The sequence below is a fragment of the Chinchilla lanigera genome, unplaced genomic scaffold (genome assembly GCF_000276665.1).
Source record: "Chinchilla lanigera isolate Chin_1 unplaced genomic scaffold, ChiLan1.0 scaffold00172, whole genome shotgun sequence".
Lineage (NCBI taxonomy): Eukaryota > Metazoa > Chordata > Mammalia > Rodentia > Chinchillidae > Chinchilla > Chinchilla lanigera.
The window spans coordinates 173,845-196,559 of NW_004955573.1; the positions used below are offsets into that span (position 1 = coordinate 173,845).

The 22,715-nt window shown below is 52.0% G+C and overlaps 1 protein-coding gene across 2 annotated transcripts in view; it reads right to left on the minus strand.

The window, feature by feature from the left end:
- Zan (zonadhesin) overlaps nucleotides 1-20,605 on the minus strand; it is a 41,619-nt gene extending 21,014 nt beyond the window's left edge. Inside the window, exons 1-23 of one of the 2 annotated variants that reach the window (XM_013509449.1) lie at nucleotides 20,567-20,605; nucleotides 19,379-19,471; nucleotides 17,870-17,934; nucleotides 16,694-16,840; nucleotides 16,274-16,545; nucleotides 16,028-16,115; nucleotides 14,989-15,141; nucleotides 14,085-14,249; nucleotides 13,471-13,562; nucleotides 13,255-13,333; nucleotides 13,020-13,166; nucleotides 12,097-12,368; nucleotides 11,764-11,848; nucleotides 9,881-10,567; nucleotides 8,073-8,257; nucleotides 4,967-5,108; nucleotides 4,686-4,802; nucleotides 3,985-4,109; nucleotides 3,647-3,792; nucleotides 2,778-2,921; nucleotides 2,315-2,422; nucleotides 2,064-2,233; nucleotides 1,330-1,532 (exon numbers count right to left, since the gene is read on the minus strand). In XM_013509449.1, the coding sequence (XP_013364903.1) occupies nucleotides 1,330-1,532; nucleotides 2,064-2,233; nucleotides 2,315-2,422; nucleotides 2,778-2,921; nucleotides 3,647-3,792; nucleotides 3,985-4,109; nucleotides 4,686-4,802; nucleotides 4,967-5,108; nucleotides 8,073-8,257; nucleotides 9,881-10,567; nucleotides 11,764-11,848; nucleotides 12,097-12,368; nucleotides 13,020-13,166; nucleotides 13,255-13,333; nucleotides 13,471-13,562; nucleotides 14,085-14,249; nucleotides 14,989-15,141; nucleotides 16,028-16,115; nucleotides 16,274-16,545; nucleotides 16,694-16,840; nucleotides 17,870-17,934; nucleotides 19,379-19,471; nucleotides 20,567-20,586 (3,705 nt within the window). In that variant the 5' untranslated portion in view covers nucleotides 20,587-20,605. The other variant, XM_013509448.1, reaches the window with a different exon arrangement.
- Nucleotides 20,606-22,715: the final 2,110 nt, after the last annotated feature.

Genomic DNA, 22,715 nt, shown 5'->3' on the forward strand with positions numbered 1-22,715 from the left:
AAAAAAAAAAAAAAAAAATATTACCTAAGCAACTATATTTGCTATCTTATTGGTTGATCGTAATTTTGACCCACGTTGTACCCACCTCATGATTTTGCTCTATTAAAACCTCCTTTGAGAGGTGGGCTCATTGGCAACCCATTCGGGGCCCCTCCTGTCTCTCAGGAAATTTTCCTATTCCTCGTTCCTCTCCTCCAATAAATTTTCCTACTCTTCACCTCTGTTATTCCTTAGAATTCATTCTTTGACTTCAGGGGACACAAACCCAGTATTCTGACATGTAGCATTTCCCCTATATCATTCCTAGAATTTATCCCTCAATTTCATTTATTTATTTATTTAATTAATTAATTTTTTTTGAAACAGGGTCTCACTAGATAGTTCAGGCTGGTTTTGAACTCGCTATGTAGCCCAGGCTGGCCTTGAATTCATGAGAGTCCTCCTGCCTCAGCCTCCCAAGTTCGGGGATTAAAGGCATGCACCACTATGCCTAGCCCATTCCTCGATTTCAGAGAACACGAGCTCAGTGTTTTGGACATGTAGCTGGTTGGAAGTTACAGTATTTCCCTTATATTACATCATACCGCCTATAGCACCCAGACCATTTCTTTGTTCATTTACTATTTTAACTGATGCTTATCTGTCTGTATTTTGCTAGATGTGAGAAATTCAGTAATTAGCTAGAAGGAAAATGTCTCTTTCCTAGAAATTCTCCCTTCCTTCCTTCCGTGGTACTAGAGATTGAACCCAGGACCTTTTCAAGGAGATACAGCTCTTTTTTGTTTTTGTTTTTGTTTTTTTCCAGTACCAGGAATCAAACTCACGACCTTGCACTTGCCAGGCAGGTGCTGTGCCACTGAGCTAAATCCCCAGCCTGCCCCCGCCAGCTCTTTTTTATTTTTATTTTGAGACAAAGTCTTACTAAATGGCTAAATTGCCTGGGCTGGACTTGCAGCTTGCAGTCCTCCTGCCTCAGCCTCCCAGAGAGCTGGAATTATAAGTATGCACCACCACACCTGGCTTCTTGAGATCTTTTCTGACTTGTGCCGTTCAACAGGGCCCCAAGGGATATGACAAATTCCAATGGGCAGAAGTGGCTGGGAGGCCGCCCATGGAACAAGAGTTTGATAAAGAATCCAGAGCAGAGCTTTGGGTGTGGTTCAGTGGGAGAGTACTTGCCTAGCGTGAGAAGGCCCTGGGCTCCAGCTCTAAGGCCCCCCCAAAAAGAGAAAGAGAAGTGAGCGCCCAGCCAGATGCTGCAAATGCAGGCCCCAGGCCCAGAGCCAGTCCTTTCCAGCTACAGGACTGAGAGTCACTCCAACTACTCACCTTGAAGTAGTGCCCTGAGGAGCTGCGGCACCCACACTGGGTCCAGGGGACACACTCAAGGTCACTGAGCACGAAGCCCGGGTTGCACTCGCAGGCCTCCACACACGGGCCCACGCACGGCTTGCTGGAGAAGGCTGGGTGGCAGGTGTTTGGGCACGGACTGGCGCACAGGGAGTACCTGCTGTTGCGGGGGCAGGCCAGGGCTGTAGAGCAGGGAGGGAGACACTCAAGTGAGGAGCAGACAGGTGGGATGGGGGAGGCAATGATGGTGTGCACATGCAATCCCAGCACTTTGGGAGGCTGAGGCAGGAGGATTGCAAAATCAAGCCCAGCCTGGGCAACTTAACGACTTACCAAGATCCTGTCTCAAAAAAGAAAAAAGAGGGGGGGGCATATAGCTGAGTGTGAAGACCCTCGTTCCAATCCCTAATACCACAAAAATAAGTAAGAGAGAGAAAGCAACCCAGCCAGCTTTCGGGGTTTGCAAGTGACCGTGATGTGCTCAGGGATGTCTCCAGCTCTGCCCACCGCCCCGTCTTCACGCGGAAGTGTGTGTGGGAGGTCTCAGCACATGTACCACCTCGCCTGGCTTCGATGCTAGCCCTGTGTATTATTTGATGATGGACCTCACGCAGGCTAAGTGCCTACCCTCCTCTCCAATCAAGCCCGCTTTTTATGCCCTGTCTGCATCTGAAGGTCCCACATCGTCTCCCCTGATTCCAGACACAACTCACGGCAGAACTGGGGTCCTCTCCAGGGCTTCACGGGGTAGCCAGCATCCTGGCAGGCCGCAGTCATGGCCGACAGGTGGGCACACAGCATTGCCCGGAGCCCTTGGAAGCGGCACAGGTCCAACATGCAGTTGTCGAAGAAGGGAGAGGCCTTCATGTGCAGCAAGCAGGCCCTGGGCGAGAGGCTGGGTGAGCAGGAGGGAGCTCGGTTTCCTGCCCCCCGGGGGACCCCCTGCCCCCTGCCCTCCTCCTACTCAAATGGTCCTCTGGAGTCCACCAGGCCGCCGCAGAACCTGGGCCCCGAAATGGTACGCTTCAAGACCGCGTCGCAGGTCGGGAGGTCTTCCTCGTTCTGCAGGCACCTGGAAAACACAAAGCCCAGCGCTCAGGGCCAAGGCTGGCCTCCCTCTGAAGCCCCAGCCAACAGCTACTCTGGTGGCAGGATTGAGAGGACAGTGGAACCCTCAGCCCGAAGAGAGGGGCTACACCTGGGGTCTCCAGACAGGCAAAAGGAAAGAGACAATGCTACTCAGTTGTGGTTTCTCTGTTTTTTGAGACAGGGCCTTTCTCTGTTGCTCAGACTGGCCTCGAAGTTGTGGGCTCAAGCGATCCTCCTGCCTCAGCCACCTCAGTAGGTTGTAGTGGGTCTTAGAAGGCAGCAAAGGCCAGGAAGGTGGAGAAGGGGACCAGGCCACCCCATGAGGGCTCCTTACTTACTCCTGGTCCTCATCCTCGGCTACCTGCCAGCTGTTCCCCAGCTCCTCATCATCCTGTGCTGGGTTACCATTTGGCTTCAGGTTGTCGTTGCTGCTGTCCCCATCATAGTTGCCACAGAAACCGCAGAGTTTGCCAGCATAGGTACTGTGGGGCCCGGGAGGGGGTGGCATGAATCAGGGAGGAGGTGTTCAGCCATCTGAGGGGTCCCAGTGAGGGAAGGCGCGAGGGGGATTAAGAGGTACCTACTCCTGCCAGGCATGGTGCTGTACACCTATAATCCCAGCAGTCTGGGAGGCTGAGGCAGGAGGATCCCAATTTCACGCATAGCCTGGATGTGCAACTTAGCAAGGGCTGGGGGTGTAGCTTAGTGCAAAGGCCCTGTGATCAATCCCCAGTTCTGCAGTAAAGGGGGAGAAAAAGTACCTACTCTGGCATGGACTCCACGCCAGGTGCCGGCCCCATGAGGAGTCTGTGGGCCTTACCCTGAGCTGTCTCTACGTTCTCTCTGTGCCCCTGCTGCTCACCCACAAGGTTATCCAGCCATGAAACACCCCCAGCTGGCCCTAAATCACTCCAGCTGGTTTTTGCACGTGCTGGTCACTGTTTGGATAAAGTCTGTCCATTTCCCTAAAGAGCAGGCCCGAAGAGGAGCCTGTACATGATCCTCGCAGCACAGGCCCAAGCTCTCTGTGCGTGCACATCCCTCCACCCGCCTCCCTGACCCAAGGGCGCTCGCAGCTTCCTGCCTGTTGCGGGGCCCCGACGTGGCTGAGCATTAGTGCCTGGAAGGGAAGGTTACATGGCAGGTGAGAGCCCAGGAGCGGGGTGCACAGCTGGCAAAGCAGCTGCCCAACGGGGCCAGCCCTCACCTGGACACAGTGACAAACAGCTGCTGCTCGCCGTCCCACCTCACGTGCAGACCAAACGCAGTCTGCAGCTCCACAAATCGCCCGCTTGGACTCACAAAGACACCTTTAGCAGGCATGGCTGGCAGGGTGACTCTTTGGTCCCCAACCTGACAGAAGGAAGGGCAGGAAGAGGGGAGAGACATTGATCTGGAGGTCAAGGAGGACCTGGGACGCCCATATCTGCAACTGGCAGGCACGACATCCTCCACAGCACCCTACGCGGGTCTGTCCCTCGGCCGGCCCAGGGATGGCAGGGTGGCCTGGTGGCCTCCCCAGAGACGCGCGGGCACGGGGCTCACCATTATGCGTCGGCCTTTGAGGAGAGTGACGGTGGTCTTAGACAGAGTAATGTAGACCTTGCTCAGGCAGGACACACCTTCCTGTCCCCGGTACTCATTCTTTGCAGTCACCCTGAAGAATGGCTCTGGGTGGAGACAGGAAGAAAGAGAACCCAGGGACTCATTCAGTGATCTTTTTGTTTTCCCAGTGCAGTACCAGGGATTGAACCCAAGGCTTCTGCACTGAACTACACCCTCAGACCTTTTTTTTTTTTTTTTTTTTTTTCCGGTACCAGGAATTAAACTCAGGACCTTGCGCTTGCCAAGCGCTTGCCCCTTGTGCCACTGAGCTATATCCCTGCCCCCGACCCCCAGACCTTCTTTATTTTCATTTTATTTTGAGAAATGGTCTCCCTACGTCACTAGGCTGCCTAGGCTGGGATTGAATTTGGGACCCTCCTGCCTCAGCCTCCTGAAGTGCTGGGGTGACAGGCATGTACCACCACACCCAGCTGACAAATGATAGGTTACACTGCACTTTCTCTAGAGCTCTAAGGCTGACAGCCTGCCTCGGGGCAACAGGGCAACCTCTGCCTTACAGAGGACACTGCTTCAGTGCGGTCTCCTGTACCCACCTGCTCCCATCCAGGCTCTGCCACCCACAGTCCCCAGTGCCCAGCAGTTTTGACCCCCAGGCCGTGGCTGGCACCCAAAGGCCTTACCTGTGGAGTTGTGGCAGGGCTGGGCCAAGATGTACGTGCATTTGCCCGTGAAGGCTATGTGCCTCTCGTCAAAGGTGACGTAATGAGGGTCTCCATACACCAAGCAGGTGGCAGTGCCTGCCGAGGAGACGGGGGACCCAGAAGCTGCTTCCCACAGCCGCCTCAGGCTGGGCCCACATCCCGGCTTTCCTGCCTGATGACACAGCAGCTCCTCCACTCCAAGGAGGGCATAAGACCCTAGTGTCAACCCCTCAGTAGCAGGCAGGGAGGGAGGCACTCACCATATGGGTGGCATCCATACTGGGCATTCTTCAGCTGGCACACAGTGTGTGTCCCACACTGAGAGGGCTGGCACTCCATCCTGCTGCCCGGCCAGCAGCTGCAGCGCTTGGTACAGTTGGGGCTGAACCACTTCTCCCCAGGCTGGGAGCAAGGAGTCCAAGTCACAAAGCTGTATCTCTCAAGTCCTTCTGTCTAGACTTCTCCCTCTGAGTCCCATGTACACATAAACGCACTCCCATGGCCTCTCTCCACCACCAACCTGACAGTCCCTGACAGCCACAGGACATTTGCACAGGCCACACTTGAATCTCTGCTTGCTCTTCCCTTCCTGTTTTTCCTGTTCCCTGGCAACCAGCATACTTCAGCTCAAGGGCGCTGCCTTAGGAAGACATCTGAGACCTCCCAACCAGGTGACCCTCATTACTCTGGGGACTGTCCTTCTGAGGACTGACCTACCACAACTGTACTTTTACGTTTATTTTTGTGACTGATTGTAAGCATCCAGGTAGAGACTGTCTTTACTCCCCATCTTGACCCGGGCATGTCACAACAGACAGCTGTCACTCAGTAAGTCAGTGAAGATCCCATGTGCCCCCTCTGAGTCTGGAAGCATTCGTGTGTTTGTTTGTTTGCTTTTTAATTTATGGTCCTACGGATTGAATCCAGGGCTTTTACACTGAGCTACATTCCCAGCTCCCCACTCTCACACCTGCTCTTTTTTTGAGACAGGGTCTTGCTCTGTAGTGCAGGCTGGCCTTGGAATCATGATGATCCTTCTGCCTCAGCCTCCCAAGTACTGAGATTACAGGTGTGTGCCATTATGCCTGCCTATCTATAATAGATCTATCTGTCTATCTGTCTATCTATCTATCTATCTATCATCTATCTATCTATTTATTTATCTATCTATCAACTGACAGGGTTTTGCTATGTCACTAAATTCCCCAGGCTGAGTTCCAACTATCGATCTTCCTGCCTCAGCCTCCTAGACTGCTGAGATTACAGACATATACCACCACAGCAGGCTGGGAGCATCAGAAATGCAAGATGCCTACCCTATTTATGAGGAGCCCGTTGCCAGGGTGGCAGAAACTGCTACACAGCAGAGATTCATGGCACACATTGATGCCTGTGCTAGTTAACGCTGCCCCCCGGGCAGGGGAAGACAGCCCTGAGGCTGGTGTTGTGCGCTGTCCACCCAGGCAGCAGTGAGCCGATCCTAGCAGCGACTCCACTTGGCACACCAGGAGGGGGCTAGAGGGGCTGCGGAGAAGCCGGTCCCTGGGGAGGTCGGCAAAAGCTCTGCCACCAGAGGGCAGGACAGACACCTGCCGCTGAGACATGGCTCTGGACACTAATGAGTAGCTTACTGCACTTTTAATTAACAGGTTGTATATGATATTTATCACAAACCATGAATGCCAATAACGAACATTTATTAAGTAATTAGTACTATGTCAGAATCTAATTTCACTCAGACAGCAATCTTATATGAGGCAGGAAATCTCACTTTGCACACTTTCACAGATACAGAAACAGAATAAAAATGGTAAAAAGTCAAGTGTGGTGGGGCAGGCCTTTAATCCCCACCCTCTAGGAGGCTGAGGCAGGAGAATAGCAAAGTCAAACCCAGCATAAGCAACTCAGCTACTCAGCCACAAAGTAAACAATAAGGGCTGGGATATAGCTCAGCAGTAAAGTGCCTGCCTGGCAAGCATGAGGTTCTGAGTTTGATTCCTGGTACCAAAAAAATAAATAAATAAAATAAATAAATAAATAAAATAAAAATTAAGAAGAGGGGTGGGGATGCAGCTCAGTGGGGAGGCCTTGGGTTCAGCTCCCAGTGAGGTAAAGTAACTTGCTCAGGGCCACTTGGCAAATGGATGCTGCAGCCCAGGTTCAAGCTCAGGTCTGCCAGGCTGGAGATTGGTCCAGTTTTCTGGCCACCAGCCACCAGCCACCGGCCAGTCCATGTAAGGCTGCTGAGCTCTTGGAATGTGGTCCGTCCAAAATGACAAAGGCAGCCGGGCGTGGTGGCGCACGCCTGTAATCCCAGCACTTGGAGGCTGAGGCAGGAGGATCGTTGCAAGTTCAAGACCAGCCTGAACTACAAAGTGAGCTCAAGGCCAGCCTGAACTGCATAGCGAGACCCTGCCTCAAAAAGACAAAAAAAAAAAAAAAAAAAAAAAGACAAAGGCACAATGTATAGTATACACATCAGATTTTGAAGATTTAATACAGGGCAGGGAATGCAAATGTAGACCATCTCACTGGTAATCTTTTCCTCATACTAAGCATTGAACCCTTCCCATTGACCTACACCTCCAGCCCCTCCCCTGCTTTTTTTTTTTTTGGTATCAGGAATCGAACTCAGGACCTTGCACTTGCTAGGCAGGCGCTGCGCCACTGAGACATATCCTTGGCCCTGCTTTTGGTTTCTTAACCCTCCTGCTTCTGCCTCTTGAGTGCTAGGATTATAGGTGTGTGCCACCATACCTGGCCCCAGCCCTTTATTATTTTTTATTTTGTGACAGGGTCTCAGTAAGTTACCCTAAGGTTAGGTTCAAATCTGCTTGTATTACAGCTATGTGCTACCATCCCCAGCTTTTTTGTTTTTGGGTGTGTGTGTGTGTGTGTGTGTGTGTGTGTGTGTGTAAGCGATGGCCTTGCTTGTGATATGATAGGTAAGTGCTCTATCCCGAAGTTATACTCCCAGCCCTAATTATAGGAATATTAAGACTGAAAGAAACATTTAGCACAGGACTACGGGTGACTGGCTCTTCGGTACAGCTGCCCATGACATTGGGCCAAGGTGAAAGCTTAACCAAGATCATAATATGAGCAAAGAAGGTCATCAAAGAGCACATACTGAGCCAAGGGTGGTACCTGTATTCCCAGCACTCAGGCAGCTGAGGCAGGAGGATCACCTGGGCTACATAATAAGTTTAAAATCAGCCTAAACTACACAGCAAGACCCTCACTGAGCACAGCCTTGAACTAGCCCTCTGGACTGTCCAAGTTCATCTCACCCCGGAAGCAAATGCGGCAGGGCCCAGGTGTTCCATCTCAGCCCCATCAGGAGCGGCAGCGGCCCGGCTCACTTACCTTATAGCTCTTATCGCCGTAGATGCAGTTGCAGGACGAGGCATTGATGCACTGGCTGGCACTGAGCAGGAAGCCAGGATTGCAGACGCAGCCCGGCTGGCAGAGCAGCCCGCAACTGGGCTTGGGGCTCTCACAGGACGCTGGGCACGCACAGGGCTCGTAGTGGGCATCTGAGGGGCAGCTCACTGAGGGAAGACACAGCCTCCATCAAGCCTCTGCTCCATAGCTGCTCCCAGGAGCCTCTCTGACCATGCCCCAGCCCTAAACTTCAGTTCCTCCCTAAAAAGGAGGCACATATTGTTCCGAAAGGAGTGAGGTTCTGACCCAGGTACACAGTTAGGGTCCGGTTCTGAGGACATCGGCTCAGTGACAAAGCCTGGCACAAAGGCTCCCACCTTGTATGTACAGGAAGTGTCCAGGACAGGTTGTGGGAAGATTAGTATCACCAGGGCCTCAGGAGATGGAATAATAGAGAGTGACTGCTGAGGGAGAAGAGATTTGCTTTTTTTTTTTTTGGTACAGGGAACCTGAACTCAGGACCTTGAGCTTGCCAGGCAGGCACTTATGCCACTCAGCTATGTCCCCAGCCCCGAGATTTGCTTTGGGGATGATGAAAATATCTGGAACTAGAAAGTGATGATGGGCCAGACAATGGGGTACACACCTGGAATCCCAGTACTCTGAGAGGCTGAGGTAGGAGGATAACAAATGTGAGGCCCAGTCTGTTCCCAGTACCAAAAAAATAAATAAGTAAATAAAATAAAAAAGCCAGAGGCCCAGTCTGGGCAATTTAGTGACTTAGAGTCTGTCTCAAAATAAAAAAACAAACAAGGGCTGGGGATACAGCTGTGTGAAGGCCCTGGGTTCCAACCCCAGTACCACACACACGAAAAATGATGATGGTTACACTACCTTTGGAATACATTTAAAAGCATTGAACTGTACACTTTAAAAGGGTGAGGGGCCAGGTGTGGTAGTGCACACTGTAATCCCAGCACTCAAGAGGCTGAGACAGGAGGATCAAAACAAGTTCAAGGCCAGCCTGAACTACACAGGAAGACCCTGTCTCAAAAAACAAAACAGGGGTGAGGGCTTAGAGGTGCAGCTCAGTGACAAAGCATGAGTTTAGCATGGGGTGAGGCCTAGATTCCATCTTCAGCACACGAAAAGGGTGGGAGGGAGCAAACTGTGTAGTAAACAAACTACATTTCTGTTTTAAAACGTAAGAAGAGGCCAGGCGTAGTGGTGCATGCCTGTAATCCCAGCACTTGGGAGGCTGAGGCAGGAAGATTGTTGCGAGTTTGAGGCCAGCCTGGGCTACAAAGTGAGCTCAAGGCCAGCCTGAACTGCATAGCGAGAGACCCTGTCCCAAAAAGACCAAAAACAAAAAAACAAAAAAACAAAAAAAACAGAAAACAAAAAAAAAAAACCCTCAAAAAAACAAATCATAAGAAGAGACCAGGTGTGGTAGCGCACACCTGTCATCCCAGCATGCTGGGAGGCTAAGGCTGGGGGATGTAAGTTCAAGACCAGCCTGGGCAACTTAGTGACTTACTGAGACTCTGTTTCAAAATAAAAAATAAACACGAGCTGGGGATGCAGCTTAGTGTGAAGCTCCTGGATTCCATCCCCAGTACTGAAAAAAAAAAGACAGGGGCGGAGGAGAGCAGCTGTGTTTGGTTCCCACGGTCACCCTCTCCTACCCTGCTGTCTCCAGCTCAGGAGGGGCCTGGATCGCTCTCCACTGAGACAACTACAAGAGCCTTTCCCTTCTCTCAGCCTTGTGCCCAGTGCCTATCCCCTCCTACCTGGGAGGGGGTTTCTAGTGGTGGCAGGCGCCATGTTGGTCATGGAGGCATTTGGAGTTTCCGGAGGCATCGCCATGGCTGTTGGCACAGTGGGCGGGAGAGTGGAGCTAGGGCAAGAGGGTGGACACACTTTGGGCTTTTTAGTGGGGATGATGGGTTTTTCTGTGGGGACACTGGTCTCTTCAGTGGAGGTGGAGGGGTTTTCTGTGGGGACAGTGGTCTCCTCAGTGGGGGTGGAGGGTTCTTCTGTGGGGACGGTGGTCTCCTCAGTGGGGGTGGAGGGTTCTTCTGTGGGGACAGTGGTCTCCTCAGTGGGGGGGGTGGTATTTTCAATAAGAATGGTGGGTTGTTCTATGCGGACAGCAGGTTCTTTGGTGGGGATGGTGGGTCCTTCTGTGGTAATGATGGTCACTTCAGTGAGGACAGCAGGCTCTTCGCTGGAGGCAGGGATGTTGTCAGCAGGAATGGTGATCTCTGCCAGGTGGAGGGTGGTCTCCTTGGGTGGGACAGTAGTTTCTTCTACAGCGACAGTGGGTTTCTCAGTGCAGACAGAGAGTTTCTCATTGCAGACAGTGGTTTGTTCAGTGGGTACAGTGGGTCCTTCTATGGGGATTGCAGGTTTTTCTGTAGAGACTACTGGCTCTTCTGTGGGGAAAGTGGTAGGAAGCACTGCTGCTGGCACCGGTGCTGCAAAGAAAAAGAAATCCTTGAATTCAGTCAAAATCATACCCCCTCTTTATTCACATCAAATCAGGGTGGGCGAGCCAGGTGTGGTGGCGCATGCCTGTAATCCCAGCACCCGGGAGGCCGAGGCAGGAGGGTTGTTGCAAGTTCGAGGCCAGCCTGGTCTACAAAGTGAGCTCAAGCCCAGCCTGAACTGCATAGCGACACACCCTGTCTCAAAAAGACCAAAATAAAAAACAAAAAAACCTGGAGTGAGTGGGCATGGAGAGGCAACTTAGTAACCTTTCCTTCAACACTCCAACCCAACTGCCTTTCACTTCACTAACACTCAACAAACAGTGCTCCCAATGTATGTCGGGTACTGTGTGGGGCACAAGAAACATGAAAACAAACAGAATATTCATCCTATCTTTATGAATGCTAGGTAAGGGGTTCTGGATCCAATCCCAGAAATCTATGGTATCAAAGACAGGTTTACCCGTCAAGCATGGTAGCACATTCCTGTAATCCCAGCACTCTGGGAAGCTGAGGCAGGAGGATTGCAAATTTGAGCCCATCTTGGGCAATTTAGTTAGACCCGATTTAAAAAACAAAAAAAGGGGGGGCTGGGGATTTAGCTCAGCGGCAAAGCGCCTGCCTGGCAAGCGCAAGGTCGTGAGTTCGGTTCCCGGTACCGGAGAAAAACCAAAAAAAAAAACAAAAAAAGGGAGTGCAGCTCAGTGTAAAGGCCCTTAATTCAATCCCCCATACCATACAACACACACACACACTCATGCATGCACACAGGCACACACAAGACGTCTTTCCTCATGTAAGCTCCTTGATGGTACAAGGGAGAGGGAGGTGGACAGGGGATAGAAATCACATAAGTTGTGTGGAACTCTTGGCAAGAGGATTTATTTTTTCTTTTCTTGATACTGGGGATTAAAACCAGAGCCTTTACACTGCACTACATCCATGGTGCTTTTTATTCCCTTTTTTTTTTTTTTTTTTTTTTTTTTTTGGATACCAGCTCTCACTAAGTTGCTAAATTGCCCAGGCTGAGCGTGAATTTTCAGTCCTCCTGCCTCAGCCTCCCAGATGGCTAAGCTTACAGACCTGGGTCAGCTGAGGGCTTGCACTTCACATAGTTCATACACAGATAGCCAAGGTGGTCACGTAGGGTGTGGCTCTTCCTGGGGCCTTGAGTGTCCCCTTACCTCGACAAGTCCCTTGACTGATCAAGATGAAACCCACAGCAACCACAAAGGCAGCATTGCTCCCCTGGATGGCCTCCAAAATCAGCTGAAAGCAATATGGGACAGAAGGGAAAATGAGGCTGGATGTGGTGGCACACATCTATGATCCCAGCACTTGGGAGGCTGAGGCAGGAGGATTGCAGCAAGTTCAATGCTGGCCTGGGCTAAAAAAAGGAAAATGAACCCCTGCCAACTCAGCAACCCTTTGGGGCCTGTCCCTGCCCAATGCCACTGGGGTGGAGTCTCAACAGTCCCAGCCATCCCTGCCCCGCTAGACCATGCCCACACTGTTACCTGCATAGGCTGCTGGTGTCCCGAAGGGATGGTGACAGAGGCATTCAGCCAGTGGGGCTTCTGAGACCCAATGAGCTCCCACAGCAGGGTGGGGGTGCTGCCCGCGGGGCTCCCCAGCAGAAGCCTGAGCGCAGCGCCGTCTCCGAGACCGTACATGTGGTATGAGAACTCCACGCAGACGTTACCCGGGGCACAGAACGGCCGGCTCACCAGCCTCGAGGACTGTCCCTCCCGGGAGGACCTGTCCGTCTCCAGGTAGATATAGTGCTCACCTAGCAGAAGAGGGGGACAGCTGAGATAAGACTCCTCTGCCGGAGCCATGCCTGGCTTTCTGCATGGCATCTAAGCAGACAAATGAATGTCCTATCCATCGCATTATTCTCTGCCCATGTTGGAGTTCTTGTTTATTTGTTTGAGCTACTAGAGATTGGACCTGGGTCCTTCACACTGAGTTATATCCCCAATCCTTTTTCACTTTTTAATTCCGAAACAGGATCTGCCTAAGTCACTAAGTCACTCAGACTGGGCTTGAACTTGCAGTTTTCCTGCCTCAGCCTCCCTGAATGCTGGGATTATAGGCCGGTACCTCACACCTGACTCCATGTTGGATTTCTACCTGAAAATGGCAGGAAAGAAAGCGAAAACCAAACCTCCAATCCACCACCTGCAAATGTCTTGGCTAAAAATGAGGTAGTAGAGTTTAAAGCTTTGGGCTCCATGGAGTGGGAGGGCTAGATTTTCTTGAGTGAGGGCAGCACTCGGTGATCCCTCGGCCGCAAGCATCCTCGACCAAATCTGTGGCGCTGTCTTCAGTCCAGCTCAGGGCAGTTTCCCAGCAAGCATCTGCCAGCGGCTGGCGCCTTCTCCAACATCCGCCTCCTCCCATGGCACCCGGCAGCCCTCGCCAGCCTCAGCCTCCTCACCTCCATACAGGGCCTCTCCGAAGGGGCCTACAACATTGGCAGACATGTTTTCACTTCCCCGGGCCCACTGGCCGCTGTCCTCTGATCCGCGGGTCCAGTCACAGAAGGGATGAGTACTGTCTTCAAAGTCACACTGGGGAAAGGTCTCTGGTGGGTGCGAGAGGGAGGCTGGAGAAACTCCGGCCCGCTCCCCGCTGTTCCCCGCCCCCTCCAGTTCTGGGGCTTCCACTCTCACCGCCACAGGGAGCAATGCTGATTTCATCCACCGCCACCGCGGGCTCTGGGATCTCGCCGAACACGCCCACCAGGCTGAACTGCAGAGAGAGGGAATGAAAGCCCCCACGTGACCTTCCCACCCGAGGACCCAGGTCCCTCCCTGCTCCTGGTGCCCTGACCTTCAATTTCCTTCAACATCCGGGGAACCTGGGCCCGACCCTTTGTCTCTCTGTACCTCGATCTGTCCTTGTCCTGTATAGTTAACAGAAACAGGATGCCAGGTAGCCCTGGGTTCTCCTGAGAAGAGTGTGTGTTTCCGGATGCTGCCTACAATGGAAAAAAAAAAAAAAAAAAAATCAGCGATACAGCCAGCTGTGGTGGCACACGTCTCTAATCCCAGCACTCTGGGAGGCTGAGGCAGGAGGATGGTAAGTTTGAACCCAGCCTGGGCAACTTAGCAACTTAATGAAACTGTCTCAAAATTAAAAATAAACAAAAAGCCCAGGGGTGTAGCCCGGTGTAAAGGCCCTAGATTCAAATCCCAGTATCAAAGAAAAATAAGAACATAAAAAAATAAAAGAATTGGACACATAAGTTTAAAGAGAGTGAGAAATTACTTCGAACCTGCACCCCAGGGGTTAAATCACAGAAGGAACCCTTGGATAATATTCCCTACATGCAAGTAATCCTCCTCTCTTGCTCTCATGGCACCTTTATTTTCCTACTATCCAGTGACCTCTACATATCTCAGACTCCGCTCCACCGTGAGGCTCGCCAGCGCCCCCTGTCAGCCCGACCCTCGAAGATGCACCCTGCTCGGTGCAAACCCAGCCATTTCTCCCCTCTGACCTGAGACCGAGCCGTAGACCAGGAGGGCTGCGCCTGGGGCCTGGGCCCACAGGATGTAGTGAAAGGACAGCGTCAGACAGCCGGTTGAGTGACTCAGCGGGCTCAGGAGGACCGACCTCTGGCCCGGCTTGGCGTTCTTAGGATCCAGGAGCATGTAGTAGCCACCTGCAGAAGGAGAGGCCTGGGAGGCGGGAGGGACGCAGCGATGGGGCCCCAGGAGGATGTGGACCTGGCTCTGGGGAGTCTTGCAGCCGCCTGGAATCAGGTAGCACCAAGGTAGGGCTACATCCACATCATCACTGACTGAGACCGTCAAGCCTTCCAGGGGTGACCAGACTGGGGTGAGGAGGCCGGTGCTACCACAGGGAGCCGGGTATCCTTTCAGAAGCAGCAGCCAGACTCTTGTCCTTGATGGCCCTTGCTGTGCCTCAAGCCCCTCCTTCCTCCACAGCTCTGTTACTACCTCAGGGCCTTTGCACAGCCTGCCCATCTGCCTGGAGACAGGGTCTTGTTATGTAGTTAAGGCTGGCCTCAAATTTGCAGCGATCCACCTGCCTCCTACTCTGGAATGCTAGGATTACAGGTGTGTGTCACCTTGCCTGTTTTGCACACTGATTCTCAAGTGCCCAGGACACTACCTGGCACACTACAGACAAGGAGAGAATGCGTGGAGAACAGACAGTGCCAGGCAGTGGAAGGGAGGAGCAGGCAGGGCTGCATCAGCCAAGCAGCAAGGGATGGATGGCAGTCTGGGAACCCAGGGGAGAGGTGCTTGGAGTCTGCTTCCTGCCAGGAAACCTGAGCTATGAGAGGCTGAGGTTTCCGGGCTTCACGAGAACTGGCCACAGCAGCTGCTGTGAGGTGCAGAGAGGTCACTGCGAGACAGAAGCACGGTCATACTCACTACCAGGGCTGGAGAAGTCGTCGTCCGGCCCTATGCCCGGCTGCCCCGATGGTCCCTTCCACTGGCTCCACTTGGCCCCAGAGGCCGTGGGGACCCAGCTCCAGCCACAGAGATCATCTAAGGTGTCGAAGCTGCACGTTTGCATCACGCAGACTGCGGGGCAGGGAGGAAGGAAGGACGGAAGGCACCATGCAGCTTTCTCTGAGAGGCGGCGGCTTGAGGAGCGACGGCCAGGGTGGAGGCCCAAGCCTGAGTTCCAGCCTCCGCCCCACGCTGAGCCACGGCCTGCTTCGGGGCCAGAGGGGGCCCCACTGCCTGCTGGCTTGGTCCCTGACACCTCCTAACCTTTCTACCAACCAGCACACCAGTGCCTGGCGTGTGGACCACAAGCCAGGTCATGAGCATGGGAAGCCCAGCCCGGTGCCTGTGCCCAGTGAGCCTGGGCTCCCTCCACCCAGCTCTGGAATTGGCCTGTGCTTGAGTTTGTGCCCCTTGAATCTGTGAGGTCGGCCTAGAGGTCTCATTCTGGACCCACTGGGGGAGCAGTAACAGCAAGAGGGACCTCTCAACCAGGTTTCCCTGGAATGGAGGAGAGGGCTTCCTGAGGGGTGGGATTCTTTCTTTTTTCCTTTTATGTGGGGTGGTAGTGGTGGTTGGGGATTGAACCCAGGACCTTTGCACTAAGCTGCATCCCCATCCTTTCATTCATCAATTTTTTTTTTTTTTTTTTTTGACACAGAGTGTTGCTAAATTCTCCAGCAGGACTCAAACTTGCAATCCTCTTGCCTCAGCCTCCCAAGTGCTAAGATTACCGGCCTGTGCCACCATGGCCAGCTTGACCATGGGACTTTCCACGCTCAGATAGAGAGTGCCCGGGCACAGCTGGAATGGTTGGTCACTCCAGACCGTATGTCCCACGGCTCCTCGTAGAGTGAGGCTGCATCAGGGACGTCAGGGTGGGAAGGAAGGGCCGCCGCGGGCAGTTTTGCAGGGGGCCGGGGAGAAAGAGCCCAGGAGGCACGGAGAGAGAGGGACTCACCCTGATTGCAGGTGCCCCGACGGATGGAGAGGGCATCCAGAGAGATGTCCAGGTAGGCTGTGCTGCCCCTCACCCCCTCAAACACCAGCTGCGGGACAGAGGACGAGGGGACCCCCGGTCCTGTGAGGCCACAGCTTTTGCCTCTGCTCCGAGAATTCCGGCGGCCCGGCCCATGCCCACCCTGTCACAGCCCATCCCGTGGGCCCCAGCTCCCCACGGTGGAGAGGCTTTTGTACCGGGCCTCACCTGGCTGGGTGGGGAGAGCTCCACGGGGATAGTGACTGCGGTGGGCATCCAGGAGGGGCTCTCGGTGTTCTCGAGTTTCCAGAGCACAGTGGGCCGGGCATTCTGCGTGCCGGGGAGCAGCAGCAGCCGCAGCTGCGTGCCCCACGACAGCCCAAACACGTGGTAGGCAAAGCGCAGGCACAGGGGCCCGGCCTCCCACAGCACCGGGCTGAGCAGGCGCGCCACACCACCGCGGGGGAAGCTGCCCGGCTCCATGTGCAGGTAGTGGCCCTCTGGGAGAGGCTGAGTCAGGATGCTGCCAACCAACCGGTCCACCGCCACCCAGTGCTGCCACGTCCACCCCAGCTCAGTGCCCGGGTCCACTCCCAGCAGCCCTCACCCACCCGCACCCCCTTTCCCCAGGGTCTCCTGGCCCCTCACCTCCATTGGGGTAGCCCCCGGGGGGCCCAGAGGTACCAGTCGGGGCGAGCCCACTGGTACGAATCCAGTCACCGTCATCTGCGGACACTTGGGACCAGTCACAGAAGGGCTTGGAGTCATCCTCAAAATCACACTGGCTGAGGATGGCTAGGAGAAAGCGTGGCAGTTAGGTCCAGAAGAGGGCAGAGGGCAGAGCGGGGCCAGACCACAGTGCGCTGGGCCGGGATCGCTGCACTCAGAGACCTCCCCGCCACTGAGATTTGGGCCCCATGCGGGGCCTGGCACACCTGTAATTCCAGCACTCTCAGAGGTTGAGGTAGGAAGATGGCAAGTTCACCCAACCTGCACAAATTAGCAGCTTAGCAAGAACTTGTCTCAAAATAAAAAATAAAATGGGCTGGGGATGTAGGTCATTGGGAAGGCCTGAGGTTCCATCCCAGTCCTGCAAACAAGCAAACCAACCACGAAACCAACAAGCCACCCTGTGCTGCCACGCCACGGTTTATCTGTCCAGTAGAATCAGCTCCTACCTCAGTGTACCACCCTGACCTTGTGATTCTGCCCACCCCACTGCCCATCTATAAATGTCTCTTCAAAGATTCTGCCTCCCAAATCTCTGCTCTGGATCATAATTTTTTTTTTTTTTATACTGGGGATTGAATTCTAGACCTTTGCCATGAGATATGTCCCCAGCCCATTTATTTGTTTATTTATTTATTTATTTATTTATTTATTTATTTATTTATCTGTATTTTGTCTTTTTTGAGACAGGGGCTCACTATGCAGTTCAGGCTGGCCTCGAGCTCACTTTGTAGCTGAGGCTGGTCTTGAACTCGCAATGATCCTCCTGTCTCAGCCTCCCAAGTGCTGGGATTACAGACATGCGCCACCACGCCCAGAGTTTTATTTGTATTTTGAAAGAATCTTGCCAATTTACCTAGGCTGGGCTGGAAGTTGCCATCCTCCTGCCTCAGCCTCCCAGGGCTTTGTTTCTCTACCATTCCCTCTGCCCTCTGTTGGCCAAGGGCTGGCATTTGCACATTTCTTCCATGTTTATGTCATTGCCCTGCCCCAGGGGAACCTGTGAGGCCACCTGGGCTAGGGACTGGCATGAGGCACCAGAACAGGTTTCCTGAGGAGGAAGAGAAGGCTCAAACAGTCTGGATCCCAACTCACAGTTGTCCCTTGAGCTCGGAGCAACTAATTCCCAGTCCGGTGACTTCTGTGTGCTTGGCTCTGGTCTGGAGAAAAAAAAAAAATGTCACTCTTGTCACTATCAAGAATTCTAAGCCAGGCTGGTAGCACATACTTATAATCCCAGCACTCAGGAGGCTGAGGCTGGAGGATCGTTGCGAGTTCGAGACCAGCCTGGGCTACAAAGTGAGCTCAAGGCCAGCCTGAACTGCATAGTGAGACCCTGTCTCAACAAGACAAAAAAAAAAAAAAAAAAGAGAATTCTAAGACACAATCGTGAACCGTGGAGAGCTTGCTTACTGGTGCTTTCTCCTTTTTTTCTCCTTCTACTCCTCAGTGTTTGGGCAGGGAATGTAAACTACCTATCTTGCATGATTTGGGGAAGGCCATCCACAGCCTCCTCACCTGAGGTTCTCACTGGTTTCCTAAAATGGGCCCCTCCTCAACCCTTCTGTCTCCACCAGCTCCCGCCCCCAGGTGTCCCACCTGCTATAACTCAGGCCAGGTGGCACTGTTCCCTATGAATTAGAATTCTCTTTTTTTGTCTTTTTGAGACAGGGTCTCGTTACACAGTAAAGACTGGCCTTGAGCTCACTTTGTAGTCCAGGCTGGTCTCGAACTCTCAACGACACTCTTGCCTCAGCCTCCCAAGTGCCGGGATTACAGGTGTGGGTACCACGCCTGGCGAGAATTCTCATTTGCTGCCTCAGTTTCCTCAGGGTATCTCTGTCCTTCAAGTTGAGGTCTTTTACAGAGAAGCCCAAGCTTTTGCCCATACGTAGGGACTTTATGAGTCCCTAGTTCCCTGCCACACCCAACCCAACACTTCAGTGGACAGCAAAGGTGCCCCCACCCTCGCTCCTTGCCCTGCAGACTTCACAGAGAAGCCCTTGCCCCTGCCTGGCCAGTGAGGGTCGCCTAGAACGGCACTTTATTTTCTTTGTTCGGATTCTACTTGTTCAAATCCCCTCACCTAGTCTCTGGGCCACAAAGCCATCTGTCATTTGTGGGGTTGCTTTTGTTTGTTTTTGCAGTACTGGAGATTAAGCCCAGGGCCTTTGCACTGAGCTACATCGCCAGCCCTTTTCATTTTTCATTTTGAGATAGGGTCTCAATAAGTCACTAAGTTGCCCAGGCGGCGCTGGAACTTGTGATCTCCTGCCTCAGCCTCCCAGAGTGCTGGGATCACCGGCATGTGCTACCATGCCTGGCTTCATCCATCATTTGTTGTTGCCTCCTGCTTGAAGTCTCACCCTGTGGAGGGTCCGACTTCTGTCCTCCTCGCCCGCCTCTGTACCGCACGTGTACTCAATTCCAGGCCTGGGGCTATGCAGCGTCCCCCTCCCCGCAGAGTCAGCCTTGCCACCTCCCATCGAGCTCCTGCCTCCCTCTCCAGGCCTCTGTGTTTTTCCTTACCCCGCCTGCGCCCTCCACCTTCATCAGAGCCAGCCCAGCTGCCCCGGTTCACGTTCCCCGCTGAGCCCAGCTTACCCGACAGAAGCAGACGCGCAGCCCTGGTCCACAGCCCCCAGCAGCAGCACCAGAATCCAAACTGGAGAAGCCATGAGGGATTCAGAGGCTGCCCTCGGGAGGAGGGGAGGCACAGTGAGGAGCCTGGGCCGCTCTGTCTCCCCCCTCCCGGGCACTGGGGACTGAACCCAGGGCCTTCGCATTGAGCTACCACTCCAGCGCTTTTTATTTTTTATTTTGAGACAGGGCCTCAAGTTACTAAGTTGCCCAGGCTGGTCTGGAACTTCCAGATTTTACTGCCTCAGCCTCCCAGGGTGCTGGGATTACAGGCATGTGCACCACCATGCTGGGCTCCTGGTCACTATTACACACTTCTGTGCTGCCCTGATTGGCACCCTTCACAGGAGACAATGAGAAAACAGAAAATACAAGAAAACCCTGCAAAATAAAAGCTATAACAGTGAAATTGAACATCCAATAGAAGAATTAAAAATCAAAATTAAGGGCTGGGATATAGCTCAGCGGCATAAGCGCTTGCCTGGCAAGCCTGAGGTTATGAGCTCAATTCCTGATACCAAAAAAAAAAAAAAAAAAAAAAAAAAAATCAGGGGAAACAAAATAGGGAAGAAGCCGGGTGTGGTGTTACATGCCTATAATCCCAGCACTCAGGAGGCTGAGGCAGGAGGATCATTGTAAATTGGACACCAGCCTGGACTACAAAATTAGCTCAAGGCCAGCCTGAACTCCATAGCAAGACTCTGTCTCAAAAAGACAAAGCAAAGCAAAACAAAACAAAAAAACAAAATAGGGAAGAGAAAGAAAGGAGAGAGACATGGGAGATCAATACAGGAAGCCTCACATTAAACAAAAAGAACTCAGGAAGAGAGAACAAAGGAAAAGAAATTCTTTTACTTTGTTTTCTTTTGAGACAGGGTCTTGCTGTCTGGGCTGGCCTTAAATTCACTATGTAGCCTAGGATAACCTTGAACTCACAACAGCCTCCTGCCTCAGCCTCCTGAGTGCTGGGATTACAGGTGTGCGCCACCATATCCAATTGAAGAAATTATTTTAAAAGAGAAAAACACACAAGAAATCATCCCAGACCTGAAATACTCAGGGGATGCACCGAAGGGCACATGGGAAATCTGAGAATATCAAGGGCGAGGGGAGGATCCGAAAACCCTTCCAGATAGAGAACAGGCCACATACTGAGGATCAGGAATCAGCATGGCATCAAGGTTTCCAGAGGCAACCATGGATTCCAAGTGGTGGCGGAACATTGTCTGCAGGGTTCCAGCAGAAAGTCACTTCAACCTCAAAATTCTATAACGGGCAACAGTAGCAAAGGCAACTCGAGGGCCAAGCCCTGAAAGCGGCCCGGGGCAGAGAGTCAAAGGGGACAACCACAGAGGACTGCAAACAGGTTCTGCCTCCATAGTAAGCATGGAAATACTGACGCAGCTCTGCCCTTGTAAAAATCTCTGCTTCCGCCCTGGAGAATAAAGGTTGGCTGGAAGTTAAAACAAAAACCTACAGCTATCATATTGACCAAAACGTAAAAGATTGATAATGTTAAGAGATGGACAGCATGAAGGTAGACACAGTCAAGTACTCTGATGATCAAAATGTATGTTGGGGCCCTCTGGGAGGCTGAGGCAGGAGGATCACAAATTTGAGTTTAGCCTGGACAACTTGACAATTTAGAGACTTAGTGAAATCCTGCATCAAAATAAAAAGTAAGACCGGGCGTGGTGGCACATATCTGTAATCCCAGTGCTCAGGAGGCTGAGGCAGGAGGATTGTTGTAAGTTTGAGGCCAGCCTGGGTTACAAAGTGAACTCAAGGTCAGCCTGAACTGCATAGAGAGTCTCTCTCTCTAAAAGACAAAATCAAATCAAAACAAAGCAAAACAAAACAAAAGCATGTTGGAAGGCTATTTGACACTGTTACAAGTGTTTTTTCAAACTCTGGTTATTCATTCATGGGATAGTAGGAATTATAAAAGTGAGAAATAATAAAGCTCCGTGAACAAAAAGAATGTGACTTGACAGTGGCTCTTAAATGTCACATTTGCTTATTTTAGTTTTTCTTCTTCATTCCTTTTTGAGATGTGATGCCACTATGTTGTTTAGATTGTCCCTGGACTCCTAAGGTCCAGCAATCCCCCTGCCTCAGCCTCCCAAGTGGCTGGCACTACAGTCACACACCAACACACTGGGCAGATGTATACATCGTTGACCCAACATTCCCTTTCTAGGACTCTTCTCATAGAAACACCGATACCTTTATGCAAATATATACCTACCTAATTAAAAGTGTTAATTGTAGTATTGTTTACAATAGGAAAAACATCTTCGAGATGACTTTAATGTTTGCCAGTAGATTTGTGGTTAGTTTGTAAAAAATATAATACAGGCATTAAAAAGAAAAGTGCTCCTCAAAAATAGAATTACCATATGTATTAGTTAGCTTTTGTGTTGCCAGAACAAAATACACACACGGTCAGGTGTGGTGCTACACACCTGTAATCCCAGCACTCAGGAGGCTGAGGAAAGAGGATCATCTTGAGTTCAAGGCCAGCCTGGGCCTCAAAGTGAGTTCAAGGCCAGCCTGAACTGCGTAGTAAGATCCTGTCTCAAGAAGACAAAAACGAAATCAAACAAACAAAACAAAATTCACACACAACTTTAAGGAAGAAAATATTTGTTTTGGCTCATGGTTTTGGAGTTCTGTGCATGGTAGGCTGGCTCCAAGGCAGAAACACCATGGCTGAAGGGCGGAAAGGTGTGGTAGAGAAAAGCTGCTCGGTTCCTGGCAGCTGGGAAGCAGAGAAGCGGGGAGGAGCCGGAGAGGAAATGGACAGGGACCAGATATAATCCCCAAAGTCGCGCCCGCAGCACCCACCCAGATGCACCTGGAAGTGTGCTTTACTGATCTCCCAGGCTTCTCTCAGACCAACCAAGGTGACAACCAAGATTAACTGTCACACGGTATGACCCAACTTTCCAATTCTAGGTATACGTTCAAGAGATTGAAGGAAAGATCTGGAAATTCTTTTCTTTATCCAGAAGGGGAAGATGGGGAGACAGGGAATAAAGTGGTGTTGTTTAGTGAGGTACAGAGATTGTTTTGCAAGATGGAAGAGTTCTGAGGTTTAGGGGTGTAACTCAGTGACAGAGGGTGTGCTCACCTAACCTTCCTAAGTCCCTGGGTGTGATCCCTAGCATTGGAAAAAGGAAGGGAGGAAGGAAGGAACAAAGGAAGGAAGGAAAGAAGGAAAGGAAAGGAGGGAAGAGGAAGGAAGGAAGGAAAGAAAAAAAAATGAAAAGAAAGAGGAAAGAGAAAGGAAAAAGAGAAA